The sequence below is a fragment of the Patella vulgata genome, chromosome 4 (genome assembly GCF_932274485.2).
Source record: "Patella vulgata chromosome 4, xgPatVulg1.2, whole genome shotgun sequence".
Taxonomy (NCBI): Eukaryota; Metazoa; Mollusca; class Gastropoda; family Patellidae; genus Patella; species Patella vulgata.
Genome location: NC_065882.2, coordinates 64854516 through 64870221, shown reverse-complemented (window position 1 = coordinate 64870221; position 15706 = coordinate 64854516). Strand labels below are relative to the sequence as shown.

General features: G+C 31.5%; 1 protein-coding gene across 1 annotated transcript in view; it reads right to left on the bottom strand.

The window, feature by feature from the left end:
• Positions 1–1048: 1048 nt before the first annotated feature.
• LOC126818792 (ankyrin repeat domain-containing protein 29) overlaps positions 1049–15706 on the bottom strand; it is a 26380-nt gene continuing 11722 nt past the window's right edge. The window contains exons 3-9 of the mRNA XM_050546362.1: positions 12239–12337; positions 10836–10934; positions 10192–10389; positions 9144–9242; positions 8749–8844; positions 7804–7902; positions 1049–7343 (exon numbers count right to left, since the gene is read on the bottom strand). Of these exons, the coding sequence (XP_050402319.1) occupies positions 7224–7343; positions 7804–7902; positions 8749–8844; positions 9144–9242; positions 10192–10389; positions 10836–10934; positions 12239–12337 (810 nt within the window). The 3' untranslated portion in view covers positions 1049–7223. The remainder of the gene's footprint in view (positions 7344–7803; positions 7903–8748; positions 8845–9143; positions 9243–10191; positions 10390–10835; positions 10935–12238; positions 12338–15706) is intronic.

Here is a 15706-nt window from a genome sequence, read left to right as displayed (position 1 = left end):
TCATCCCAACAAATGATGAATTTCAGTCAATTGGAATCAAGAGAATTTAGATTTGTGCTAGAATTAAATATATATTGGTGCTGGTCTAATAACCTGACCCAGGAAATGGTTATTTTTGATTTAGCCCTTCAACACAAATTTCTTTATCATCACTTGTCTGCGAGAACAAATAGTCATTTCTGACTTTGACTGAAGTGTTTTATGCATTGCAACATAATTTGGTAGATATATGTTGTTGTTTTTTTCAATTGAAGTTCCTTAACCCTATAGTGGTTGATAATTGTCCTGGTCTCTAAAAGCACTTGAAGTATTTTGATCAAATTTGTTAAGAATGCTTCTTAGCTTGTTGTTCAGATTTGTTCAAATAAAGTTGCTCGACTCCATAAATTATGTATTTTCAACTTCTGTCTTCTGAACTGCTTGATGTATGGCAACCAAATTTGGTAGGTATGTTGATTGAGTGATGCATGCCCATTGTTCTAATAAGGTCATTTGGCACCAATAGGGTAAAACAGGGACATGTTTGAAGATTAAAACTAAATTTGATAGATATGTTGCCAGAGTGGTACTTATTTGGATTTGTTCATGCGAAGTTTGACCCAACAAGATTGATCTGGAGCACCTTGATTGGGCTAAGGAATATTCTCACAAAGAAAATTCTTCAATGCTTAAATGCACACATGCTCTTAACTGTTGGGCAATTAAGGGGCCTTGATCTTCTTGTTTGGGTAAATAAAAGAAGACAGATAGTTGGGTGGTACAGGCATTAAATTTTATCAGCTATCTATATCCCCTGGTATCTTTGTTTTGACTACTTCTGTTGTGTTCTGTTAATATTCATAGGAGAGAAAAGCCGGAGGAAACCCATGTTGTTGGACAAGCAACCCTGCTCTGTCACGTACAAGCGGGGATTCAAAACCCTCTACTTGACTCAATGACAGATCTTAAACCACTAGACCACCATATTTATAAGTACATACAGCAGTATATTTGTTGATCATGTTAAAAGAGAGTGAGAAGTTAAAGAATCGTAAGAAGTCTCAGTCTATTACAGCTTAAATCAATCAGTTTATTTTACCAAGGAATACATGTGAAGTAAATCTACATACTATTACCATCAGAACACACTTCATAATGATGCAATGTCTGATTTTTATCATCTAATTTGTTGTTCAATTCATAATTCTTTGACACACCAATGGAGTTTTTTTTAAAAAAAAAAAAAATGATTAAAATCATAGTGACAATTCCACATCAAGTTACAGCCATTTAGTATGTTACCGCTACTAAAAACAATCAATGTGCCTTTATAATTTTTTGCCTATGGCTATATAAAGTTTTATATCCAATAATGTTTTTGTTGCTTGTATCTACAAAGGCAAGTGAACGGTGAAAATTGAATCTCTAAATTGGATATCGGCCAAAAATGGTTTAATTCTGTTTAGTATCTACAAAGATATGATGGATTTAACATTTTGCTATATTTAGCAAACTCTGCAGACATTATAAACAAGCCAGAGACATCATTAAATACTGGGGAAAAAGTCATTTGATGGGCCTCTTTTTATTTCCATTGAATCCAAGCTAGGAGATAATCTACCATCCATACTTGATTCTGTTTTCTTAAATGTTAAATAACCAATGCAAGTACATTTTAGCATTCATTAAGCCATTAATAAGTTAAGATATTGTCCGAAAACTATGATCAATGGGCTTATCTCACAATAAACAAGAAATATCTAAGATAGGCTTGACTTATGTGAATAAGACAATATGTTAACTCACACACTTTCCATGCATGGCACAGATGTCAGAGAAAAAAAATCTATCTTTGAACAGATAATATTGTTTACTAGTGAGCTGTGAGGAAGTGTTCAGTGGGTTAGAACTTTAAAAGTAAATTTAGTGATGACAACCTTACACACATATAAAGATAAGCTTAAAGTTAGAATAAGAAAATAAATACATTAATGTGATAAAGGCACTAGTTGATATAACACAAATTTATTATACATTATGTACAATGGTGATACCATTAAATACTGTTTCATAAAATCATAGAATAGCTATAATAAGAAATTGAGGTATAATAAAGTTAGCTAGAAACAATAACAACAATTGTGTACAATTACAATAACAGGACATTCAGAGACTATAATTTTACACTTCTAATTTTCCAGACAATATTAAAGTTTGCAAAGTGAAAAACTGGTTATAAGATGGGAACAAAATATTAAAATATGAAAAGAGGTAAAGTAAGCTTTGACCCTTTTGTTTACATATTCTACAACTTCAAAATTTGTGTAAGGTTTTGTTTTAATTTAAAAACAATGTTTGAAATCAACATAAATTATGAACACACAACAAAAAGATCTGGCATAATCTAAAATACATGAATAATAAAAATTAAATGACGGATTCATGAATTCAAAAAGCAAACGGAGTATCTAATTGCTACAAATGTAACATTATAAGACAGGAATTATTATGTCTTTACTGAGATCGAATCAGATTAAACAAACATACTTTTAAGGAAAAATCAAACTACAATATGAAAGTTAATTTACATTACGGCAGGGAATATGATAAGCAGTATCGTATCGCAGTTTATTTATTTGATTAGCAGAATTTGCAAATGAAGTCTCTTATTCAAAATCAAGCGTGAAAAAATGTTTAACAAACTTGATTTACCATTCAATTTTCAGACATCCAATAATTGCTAATCAGTTATTTTTTCCAAATCATATTCCCTGCATTATGGTATTTAAAGTTTCATAAATTATCTAGCAGTCGAAGGTATTTTTTGTAAAGAATCCCCAAGAAGATAAGTGTTGGGCATCATTCTATATTATGCCCAAGATACAATCTCTCATGGAGTGAGATTCAGAAACTGATTTAGATGAATGAATATTATTCATACAGTATCTATTATATAATAATCTGGGATAATAATCGTAAGGTATGTTTTCATAGTGTAAAATCCAACATAAAGCCATTTGACACATAAAAAAATGAAAAAAGATTTTTGTATGTCCCCTTCCCCCCACCGCCATGTTCACAACAGATGGTGATTACAGTTCGGACTAAATTTCTTTTGACAAGACTGGCAAAATGCTTCAGAGAACTCATCCCCATGAACATGCAGATCTAAACATTAAATTCTTAAGGAATGAACATGAATGAGAAAAAAGGTGATTTACAAACGAATATTTATCTACTCTCTCCATAACATGTATTTCTAATACCTTCCGACAATCTAAATATATAATAATCATACTATAAAATGTCTATAATGAACCTAAAATGTAAGCATATATTTATAAGGCAGTAGAAGAAATAAGCTATAAAATAATGAAATTTAAATACACTATCATATCATAATACTGATATACAGAGTATTATTATTGTTGGATATTCATATATCAACCTACACTATAATTTAATATCATATATTGGCTCAAATTTCAAATAATCTATACTAACATCATAGTATTATAGCAATTTTACATCCTACATTTGAATAATTAATCCCTTTAACTTCAACAAGCAAAACTTAAAACTTTGTATTAAATAATCCCTCACTTTACCACCCTGCCCCCAAACGCTATTTTACATAAATAGATATAAAATATAGTCACACGTTATTACCGTTGACATTCTTTTTTTGTGCTATATGTTTAAATGAAAGGTTGAGTATGTATATTGCTATTGCTATTGTCATTGAAATTATCTTTAAAATAACATGTATAATGATCTTCCTTAAACTCACTTAAATGATAATTTTGTTCAAATATTATAGAAGTAATTTATTCTGTTCAGCACATTGTTATAACAAGTAGGATAGTAACATTGGGCTTGACATGACCTAGTGGGTGTATACACAAGGACTAGATTATTGTGATTAGGTTATTAATAGACCTGAGTAATATATCAATGATTAACTCAACATGATAACAAGTCAGGGCAGACTTATATAAAATGTTATTATATCTTTGGTTTTATTACAACATACAGTACAAGTTACACACAGATCTGCTTTATTAAATGATGTTAATAGGCCTATAACGAGTCCATTATTAGTAATCAAAAATAAACAAGAGATACTATTATTTAATAAATCCATGCACTGTCATGGATAAATGGGTATAAGTTGATAAAAGATGTAATATGAAACCAGTTACTACATATATATTTCTTATTTCCCAATAACTGGTCTATCAGCAATTTGAACTATATCTGATTTATATAGCCTGTATTGTGCTGATATGTTCAATAAATCTATTCAATTAAAGAGGAACACATAAAGAATAGCATAATCTACATTAGTTTATGACATAATGTGTCTCTTTTGGTTAAGACTTTTATTCTGAAGGTAATAGAAAGATACAGCATGTTTTTTTTTCCAGTGCATATGTTTGACTAAGTCCAAGCATGTTAATTACATAGTAGAAAATTGACATAAAACTCCCAAACATCATGACAAAAATAGCAACGCCCATATTTTACAACAAGCAGAGGTAGATAAAGCTTCTGCCATTCATTAATAAGACAACAAAATCTGGGACTTTTTGACCATTTGAATGTTTCTGATGAACAAACAATTCTTGTGTCCAGAGTCTTAGCACCCATCTTCAAAAAAACATGTCATAAGATACATTATATCAATACTGAAAACTTCGGGAAACTTTCAGCTTCAAGTAAATAAGTCAATACTATTATGGAACTAATTGTGAATGAGGTAATTTTGGTACAACTGTGTTTACACAATCATAAAATAAATGTTCCTTTTCACAAAAATAGCCATAAGCACATTGACAGAGAATTTAAATGATTAATATTCAATAAATACTGATCTATATTTACCATTAAAGATGCATTTTGTAAGAATTAGATAAAGAGCTGGACATTCTTGCTATAATAGTTCAAAAATAGATAATGAAAAATGAATATATTGAAAATTAACAGGGAAATTTCTTTATTCTATGCTAAGTTACAAGTGTTTGAATTTTTGACAAAATGTAGCGTAGATTGTTTACATTAAGGCCGTGGTCTAATCTTCATAAAATTGGGCTTGGTTGGAGATGACGTGCCATAAAACCACACTCCATTTACATCCAAATTGAGCCCATCCCATGACCCAGAGACCTGATTATGGGTTTTCATGTTAATACATGTTTTAATAATAGACGGAAAAAAGACCTGCAATAGGCAGATTTAGCTCTTACATAATGCATCTTTAACAGAACAATAAAATCGAAGGCAAAGCAAACAGTAATGTGTTTATAATTATCTAGCATTATTTAAATACAAAAGTTTAATTATTCTGGTTTTAAGTGAATAAACTATGAAAGAGATCTGTTTTCTGGTTTTATCAATATATTCATCTATTATACGTCATTTAATATTGAACAACATGTTCTGGTTATTGACCTGTTTTTATCATCTATTAATGACTAATGGTTATATATTAAACAATATGGTTTTATAATCATAAATAGTTATATAGTTATAGTGTGATGGGAGTTTCGCTATAGCAGAATTGGTTCCACCTACTATTATATAACAAGAAATTTGTGATGTGGTTCAAGTATGAATGAGTTTTAAATAAATAACACCGAACGTATCCTCCTTTCTAAATTATGAGAGTTGAACAAAAAAGTAATACTCTGCTAGTTTAAATGTTATTAATAACATTGATAAGGTCATCAACTAATTAGTCATCATTGCTTTAATTACTGTCTGGCTTGCTAACCTGGAGGTCGCGGATTTGATCCCGTTGTTGGCCGAGAAAGTTCACCAGGATTTCCAGTGTGGTTTCCTCTAGTCATTTTAGCAGGACAGAGTTCCTGACAAGGACAGTTGTCTAGTCATTCGGATGGGACAAAAAACAAAACAAGGTCCTGTGTACACATTGGATAGCACATAAAAGATCCCTTGGCAGTTGGAATTCAAAGTAAGAGGAGGCCCTAGCACCATTGTCTGGGCAAAATTTCCCTTATAGCACACTGTATGCCCCTCTTCATTAGCCCAGTCAGAGAAGAACAGTAGGATGTTAAAACACATTTCATTTCATTTAATTATGGTAAGGTGGGGGCAGGGAGTGAGTAAATTTAGCAACTACAGGACTAAATGACTTCTCTAACATCACATTTCAAGGCATTACATTGTTGAATGTCTGATTATCCAGTATCATTTATGATTGTCAAAAACATTTATCAGGGTTGCATATTTGATAATTGAGCCTATGGTACATTTCCAGATTCATTCGGATTTTTTAATGGAGTTACTTCCTTATTCTGCAGAAAACATTCACAAGCCGTAATTAATGAGACCGTTTTTATTTTTTGAAATATAAACAGGTCATGCAGCTCTTTTTGAGTGGCAGGAGATTATCTGAGAACCAGAATATTTTTTTTATATTGCTTAAAGTGTCAGGTCACATTCAAAGCATTAATTTCTTGTCCACACAGATTTCTTGTTTTACAGTATATATATGATATAGCTGGTCCTTCACATAATTTAGCTGAAGATATCAGTAACTACTTATATTATAGTAAACCTCACATTTATCAACTACAATGTTTCAGACATGCCCTTGTATAATTTTATACTTTTCCTGTTTTGTCACCCCAATCGTTTTTTAACAATATTTACACAAATACTAAAAATTGTGCCAGCACTAATTATTCAATTAATAGTTCAATAAAGAATGAAAGGATTAATAAAATAAATATTGATATATTTAAAATACCTACTAAAACACTGCATGGAATCATTAATATCAAAAGGCAAAAAGTAATAAAAAATGATAAAATCAGTCAGCTTAAACTATTCCTGGAATCCTAAAACCTCATACTTAACTTCATACAAAGTCTGTTTTAAATATACCCATTATTCTTGAATATATTAAGTTGATATATGGAGTAAATATCACTTTCCCTTGTGTCACTTTTGTTATTAAGACATTTGTTCGTCAAGGTTTTGGAATCTCAGCAACAATTTAGCATACACTGATAAACAAGTATATGAGATCATATTGCACTACATTGCAAATAAAAGCAATGAAAATAAACACCAACAACCTATACTGTAAAATATCTCTATACATAAAGTATATTTACAGCCCTCCTCAATGAAGTTCAATTCAAATTCAGCATTAAGCAATTCCACTACTGAACTTAAAAATCACAATGTCTACAACAGTTCAATGTAAACACTACAAACTAGGCTTCTGCTGTATTATTACCATTGACATTATTATCTTCTATATCATAGTTTTCTATAAATTTAGCTATTGCATCATAACCAGCCTCCCTTGCTAGTTCTGCCGCAGTCTGACCCTCCTGAATTAATAAAAAATAAATGACATCACTTAATTTAGAGGAAACATCAGAAAACTTATTTCAGTGAGCCATGAAAAGCAAGGGATCTTACATATAACTGTAGATTTACTATATTGAAATAAATCCTTTTGGACTATTTTCTTGTAAACTCTCAATTTGCTAAAGGGAGATAACTGTTCACAAAGTTCCTTAAGTTCATATTATCTCCCCTTAGACCACAAATCCTATTCACTGTGGTATTTAAGGTTGAAAACATAAAATTTATAACTGTTTAGTGTACAGTTCGATCAGATTATCACTATTTCTTTTTTCAAAATTTCTTTTATTAGGTTCAAAAAGGCATCTTTACTATTTACTATCTATGTTTCAGTTTATCAATATATGGACCTAATTTGTACAGTGTCCATAAATGTTTACAATGTTCTCACTAGATGATTCTAGAAAATACACTCAAACTTACCTTATTTTTTATATTTGGGTCAACTTTCGAATCTAATAATAATTTAACTATCTTTAGATGACCAAATAAGGCTGCTGCATGAAGTGCAGTTTCACCATTCTGAAAACATAACTAATTATTAAAGTCAACATGGCATCTTTCGAAATGAAGAAAATTACTATTACACCAGAGTAGATTGTTCTTTTTATAATAATTCCCTATTTACTAAATTAAAGACATGCTCTCACTTTAGCAACCATCTCAGATGGTTGGAATATTTTTTTGTATTTTGATCCTACAGTTCTACATGCCATTCTTAAATTACAGTATGTGTAAAGTGGAAACGAAAATGAAATTGAAATGAAATGGTGTTTAACGTCCTACTGTTTAGCTCCGAACTGGGCTAATGAAGATGGGCATACGCCATACAGTGTGCTATGAGGGAAATTTTGCTCGGACAGCGGCACTATGGCCTACTCTTATATCGAATTCCAACTGTCAAGGGATCTTTTACATGCACGATGTGAACACGGGGCCTCGGTTTTCCGTCCCATCCAAATGACTCGACAGCTGTCCTTGTCAGGCCCTCTGTTCTGCATCACTGACAAGGGAAAGCCATGTCGGAATATCTGGATGAACTTTCTCGGCAAATGCAGGGATCAAACACTCGACCTCCAGGCTAGCGAGCCAACGTCTTACCCACTTAGCCACCGTGATCCCCGTAAAGTGGAAACAAATCTTGCAATCTACTGCTGAGACAAATACATTTATCTGTGTAAATATTTTAAAGCGGCTTTCAGAACTCTACTATATCAGTGTATGTTGTGATTTTCGATACTAAGATTGTCCTGGGTTATTTTAAATATGGTATTATATAAAATAAATGACACTATTATCTTGTTGAAAGTTATAGATGATCAGTAATTTATATTTAAAAGACTACAAACAGAAAACTACATTACTTACCGGTAAAAGACCTGTATTACAATTACATTTGAGCAGTTCTCTAACAACCTCTATATGACCTTTATGACATGATTTAAATAATGGTGTGGCACCATCCTGATAAAATAATAATTATCCATTATTTTAAACTCATATCCAATACAAAATATATTTATTTAATGATATTCATCTTCTTCAGAACAGTCTATTTCTATAATTTAGAAGTATCAAAATTTTAGTACCAATATCGGTATGTGAAGCCTACTGCAAGGTGAATTATGCTAGAAATAGTATTAACTGTACAATGTATATACTTTGTGTTTTGTTTTCTCTTACTTCTAAATGTCAGTCAAGAACTCAAGTATTGTAACAAAATATGGATATATTGAATATTGTCAAAATTCATCTACATGTACCTCCCTATTGGCATCAACATCTGCTCCAGCTTCTAACAGTTCTTTAACAATAGCTGCATGTCCCATTTGGGCAGCTATCCATAAAGGTCCAGCTTCATCCTATATAATGAAAAGGTTATTATGTAATTTGCAGCATCAAAACAATATTCATCACAATGACATTTATTATTATTATAACCAATAAATCTTTTGACTTTTTGCATCTATCACCCCAACCATATTTGACATCATACCTGGAAGTTGTGAATGTGTTGCAGGCCTACATGAGGCAGGATATGCTAACTTTTCCTGGAATATCTGTCCCACAGCAGATTTACATAGCTGAATGTTTTCATTCAGGTGAATTATGGCACTTAGTACATTCATATTATCTGTTTAAATGTTATAGTCGAGGTGCCTTGCCACTCACTGACATTTTGGATTGCCTGTGTTGTTGTTTGTTTATGTTGAGCAGTTAGTGCTATGTACTAAATATATACCACTACACAAGGTTGTTACGCAAAACTTTTTTCGTGCAACAACCAAGGGGTGAGAGGTCTATATCAAGCATACAAACGAAAGGAGATTAACAGCAAAACATTTTTTCATCAAAATGGATAAGTCCTCTAGTTGTCAGGTTAATATACACATGAGTGCATTTTACTATGAACACACGTCACATTGACCCTAAACTTGTTTGTTTATTCTTCAACATGCAGTCAACAAGGAACAACAATCATCAACGCCCCAAATTCCATCATAAACTTTTTTGTTCAATTTTATTATTAGATTCATTGTGTGTTATGGATTTTCTTGTATGTATCTTTGAAATATGCATGGAGTTTAATATCGCAATACTGACCTCTGATGATGTCACAAGCAGTTAATATCTAAAATAACGGTCATGGAGATCTAAGAGATAATTACCCCGTGGTTTATATACTATATAATAAAATATATGAATGAAGTAGGGTTGAACGTCCTACTTTTCTGTACCAAACAGGCCAATGAAGACAGACTTAAACACACAGCGTATCTGTGGTATCTCCTAATAATTGTAATAACTTACTTTTCGTTTTATATTAGGATCTGCTTCTTTTGAAAGGAGGTATTTGAGCAATTGAAGATGACCATTCTGTGCTGTTATAAATAATGATGTAGCACCATCTATCATCTGTGTATGTATATCAGCACCTAGTCGTAATAATTCTTCTACAACATCTTGATGATTACACTGACAAGCTACAAACAATGGTGTTCCACCATCCTGAAATTCGTGCAAAGTGGATGAGCAACTCAGATTTAGTTTTACAATTAAATATGAACAAACTAAAATTTCTTAGCAATTATAAGAGAATGAGGGGGGGGGGGGGGAGGAATGAAATTTAAAATTCACTCATTTTGAGACTAATATGTGTAAAATTTTTATTTCAATAATTTTCATGTGCATAGACAAATTTAGATGTGGGTGGTGGTGGGGGAATTTTTAGGGGAAAACAAGCCTGGGATTGAACCCTTGATTTACATAGATAACAGATTTTACAGAGTGCAGATGAAATAATTGAAAGGTATCATTATTTTTGTATGAGCCTAAGAGTGCACTAAATCAAGTGCAAAAGCAACTTAAATTTATCATCTCCAAAGCTCTATATCGCTTAGGGTTTTTTTGGACTGAAAATTCAAATTACTAAAAATACATGTTTATATACTTACAAAACTGCACAGATCCACATCTGCTCCATGATCTAATAAAACTTGAACTATTTCTAAAAATCCTCCCTGAGATGCAAAAAATAAAGCACAAGTTCCTGTCTGAAAATAAAGAAGATGAAAGGAATGTAAGTAAATAGAAAAATAAATATTTAGATAAGTAAAGTCAAAAGATAGTCTAACACAAATATACATCTATCTGTCTTAAAACAATCATCAATCACCAAATGTATATGTAATAATTAATTCTTTTGATCATAATGAAATATCATTTACAAATATTTGTTGGAGATTTCATATCAATAATCTGTCTGTGTCTATAAAACGGCTGATCATTCAAGATAATTTTATCATAAGTCTTTTGTAAAACATGACTAAAAAATACAGAAATGATATGATTTTCTCTAAAGGTACGAACGACATCTTAGACTCTTGATAAATCAGCCATATTCTAGTAGATTAAACATAGATCATCCATACCTTCATTCTAAATAGGTGCCAAAAACGTACAAAAAAATATTTCTCTCAAACGAAAATAGCTTGACTGTATTCTAACAAAGGTGATTTATTAGTCAAAGAATATTTGTCAGTTTTTCCCTCTACATTGTAACAGTCAATGAAATAAGGTGAAGACATACATATGTATATCTAGTAATTGATTTTTGTCAGCAGATATTCCTAAAAATTTGAAAGTTTTCTCAAGAATCAAAAAAGATCCCCCACCCCACCCTCTGTGTTGAAAGTGTTTTCTGTGGATAATTGCCAAGTATTATTGAGATATAATAGGAATATAAAACAAGTAGGGTTGTTTTACTGCATATGGACTGAGAATTTAATGTCTATCAGAATGAACAGTAAAATTGTTAAAGAAAAATAGTCTACATCAATCTTTAGCCCTAAAGCGTCTATACTCTCATATAAACCAAGTGAACTGTGTATCAAGTTTTATACTATATTTCAGGTAAAGCCAAAAACTCCATACAAAACCTACAACTTAGAGGATAATAATCTTTGACTGGTTGGAGATATCTTTCCATCTTATTAAATATCTCAAGGATATGTGCACTGATAAAACAAACATCAAACCAGTTTTGTTACCAGTGCTCTGTACATATCAATTTACTAAAGATGCTTCCTGGGGATTCTAGTTTCTCATCGGAATTCAATCTCAATAATTTCTGCTAATGTCAAAATGACCAAACTTATGAGAGAGAAAGTTAACTCCCAGTGATGACACAATGTAAAATTCTACTAAATTTCAAGGTACAAGTACAAGTAATCTAAACATGTTACTCATGTTAGATAATAGACTACATCTGTTGTTTATTTTTACATGTGTAATATTAAGACACTACTTTATTTATGCAGTATCTATTTGTATTGATATGTACATAGTGCATACTTACCAAACGTCTGGCTGTGGCATCGGCACCCTGTCGTAGTAATTCACGAACACATTCAATGTGGTTATTGGCTGCTGCTAAGATTAATGGTGTTGTACCTTCCTGAAAGGATAGATATATAACTAAAATCTAGAAAAAATGACACTTCATCCAGCAATAGGCTCCACGTCCTGAAGAAATGACATTGTCTAAATGAATAAAATATAGCTATCATCCATCTTGGAATCCATAAAGGGTAACTGTAATACACAGGACACAATTTTACTGTTAATCTTTATAAATAAAATCAAAGATGTATGTATGTGTGCAGGGCTCACACTGGTTTTCAATTTTTTTTCTGCCAAAATGGATGATAATTTTTATATAAAAAAATGTTCATATTTTTTTCCCGTCAACTTGACTATTTTATCTGCAAAAAACATGTGATATGTAACAATTTTATGTCTCAGCAAGGCTTATTATAAACAATTACCGATATATACAATACAATATACAACAACTTTAAAAATCCGTCTTTACATAATAGATTAGCACACAGTTTAGATTTAACAAGATCAGATTTTATTTTTCGTGACTTTAGTCTATTTGAACACTGTGCTGCACAATTACACGTCAAACCTCATCAAAGTATTGCCAATTTTCTATAAATCTATGTGTTCCGTGTACAATAGGCCTATTGTTATTTTCAGGTACTGTAAAAGTATCAGAATCTGAATCCCTAATAGAATTATATAAATTTCAATTATATTTGTAAGAGATGCTTACAATTATACTCGTTGTTCACTTTTAGAGCATTTTGGCGACAGTAATATGATAAGAATAGCGAACTATTTTCTTGCTCAAGAAGCGCCGCTATTCAACTCGTTCTTACGTTTTCGACAAGTGGTGATTATATGATTTGAAATAATGATATCCGATAGGCATGCTTAAACATACATTATGCAAGAGCAAAATCGGCCTATTGTAGGTCTTTCTTTAGGCCTGAAATGTTATAAAAAATATTAATTAGACATTAATTAACATATCCAGACCATAATCAGCTCTCGATGTCAAGGCTTGCCTGCGATATTTGTTGGATTACAGTCTGATTTGCTGCAAAACTTTCCTTCGTGATTAACGATTAAATGGATAATCAAGACTATTAAGTTTTGTCTTATCGACTTCAGTAATGATGATCGAGGCTAAGCGGAACTTGCATCCGCTTAGTTCTCAGTTCATAGTGGATCAATTTGACTGGAATTTTCAGCAAGTTGCCTTTACATTATGTAGTTTTTAACTATTATAGTGAGAACTGCCAACTCGTTATCTAATCTCCCATAATGTATTTTTAAAGTAATCATTGGGAGCAAATAATGACTTGAGATAGGCTTTATATATATCAAGGGCAATTATCAATCAACTAATCATTAATCCAAGACAAGTGATTAGAGTTACTCATCAGTATTTAGTATTAATTAATAGTATTTAGCCACATAATTGACACTCAATAATGGTTAATCCAGGATAAATACGATTAGAAGTTTAAGATTTTTCCCGCCAGTTCTCAAAAAGAATCGCCCTACCAGAAACCATTATCGCCAAAATCAAATTTTAATCGCCACCGCCACTTTCAGATTTTTATCGCAAATTGTGACTTTGGCAACCGGCAGTGTGAGCCCTATATGTGTGTACGTATATGTTCTCCCATCAAGATTAATATGTGGTATCAAATTAACCAGCATAACCTGTGAATCTTTTAGGCCATTAAATTTGGACCCTGGGCGGATCGTGCTTCATCACTACTTTCCATCCCCACATATGCAATATCAAATTAACCAGTTTTAGGCCATCCAATTCGGACGCCTGGCGGGTATCCCTGCTACTTATCAATAAACTGTAAAAATGTACAATATTTCAGAAAATTGTGCACAGCGTTTTTTCCAGTTCAATTATTAAATACCATTGAAAGTTGAAAAAGTTGAAACAATTTAGTGTAATAGTGCATGTAAGTAGACCAAACCACTAGAATATGTTAAAATAACTATGGTTATATGGTAAAGTGGTATCAGGTGTTCCATAAAAAGTAAGCATACTCTGCAATGATCGACAGCTAATGTATCTATAACCTTTCTACTAGTAAACAATCAATACAGATGAAGGTATTTCATCTTCAACCAATTCTAAATCTTGATAATTTTAGAGCTACCTTCACATCAATATCTATCAACGCGTAATAGTACTAAGCACAAAAATAATTTTTATTAATACAATCATGTGAAAATTATTTTCAAAAATATAAACAAAATCATATAAAACAAGCATTACATATTCTAATTTCTACATTTCAACTGAATTCGCATTGTACTCAATTTCAATATTAAAGGATCTTATTTGGTTCAATAGATGGCAAGAAAAGTATATACAACGTGTCAATCACAAAATAATGCTATTTTTTTTTTGTGTACTAATTTCTGCTAATGTGATCAGAAAACTGGGTTATTCCTTCGATATCAATATTGACACTCGATTAGAGAAACACTAATCAGAATTGAGTACTGTGTTATGTCCTCTAATTCTTACAAATATGAAAGTAATAAAAGTCACGAGTCCACATTAGTAATCACTGGAATAATGTATTGGGTAAAATGATGTGATAAGTAAGTGATAAGTAAGATTATTTAACATAATAGGTCTGTCAGTTGTATTGACTAAACAGTAAACCATTACAGCTAGGACATCAATCAATCCATTTCTTTTTTTTTTACTGTACTTCTAATTACTAATGTAGCAGGTGTGAAACTTGGTTGAGAATTCTTCTTCCCCAAAGCACACAATCTCAGATGAGAAATCCTAATAAAAACACACTTAAAAACGTTAGTATTTATTATAGTAGGTGTTTTAAGCTTCTGCCATATTATCTCCCTACTATGAAGAGGTACTGTAACTACCTCATCTAAATGGGCTCAAATCCTGTGTACACCTTAGTTTTTCAGTTTTGGAAATCAGTTTCATGTATAACAAAATACATAGTGCAAGCTTATATTTTCAATTAAAACTGAATTTTAAATGGTAGACAAATGTTAAAGGAGGAAAAGGGAGAAAAATTTAGGTCTAAAGTCAAAAATATTTTCATAGAGGCTAAATATTAAACTAAATAATAGTATATTGTATGTTTCCTGACATAAAACTGATTTTTATTGTATACGTATAACAGGAAATAAGATGAAATCGGAAAAAGGTAATCCTACAAATTATTAAGGTACACCAATGTAATACGTAGTAATTTTAGTACTTTATAAAAATTACTCTAGAACTACTTTTTTTCCCTCCCAATGTTTTGACCGTGAACCACTGAATATGCACATTCAAGTAGTGTAATTTCTGTTTATATTCAATGCAATCTAAAAGGTTAAACCTATCTTCTATCTACCCTCTACTCCGTCAGACAATGCCCGAAAATTACCTATAAATGTTACTGGAACACGTCTGAAA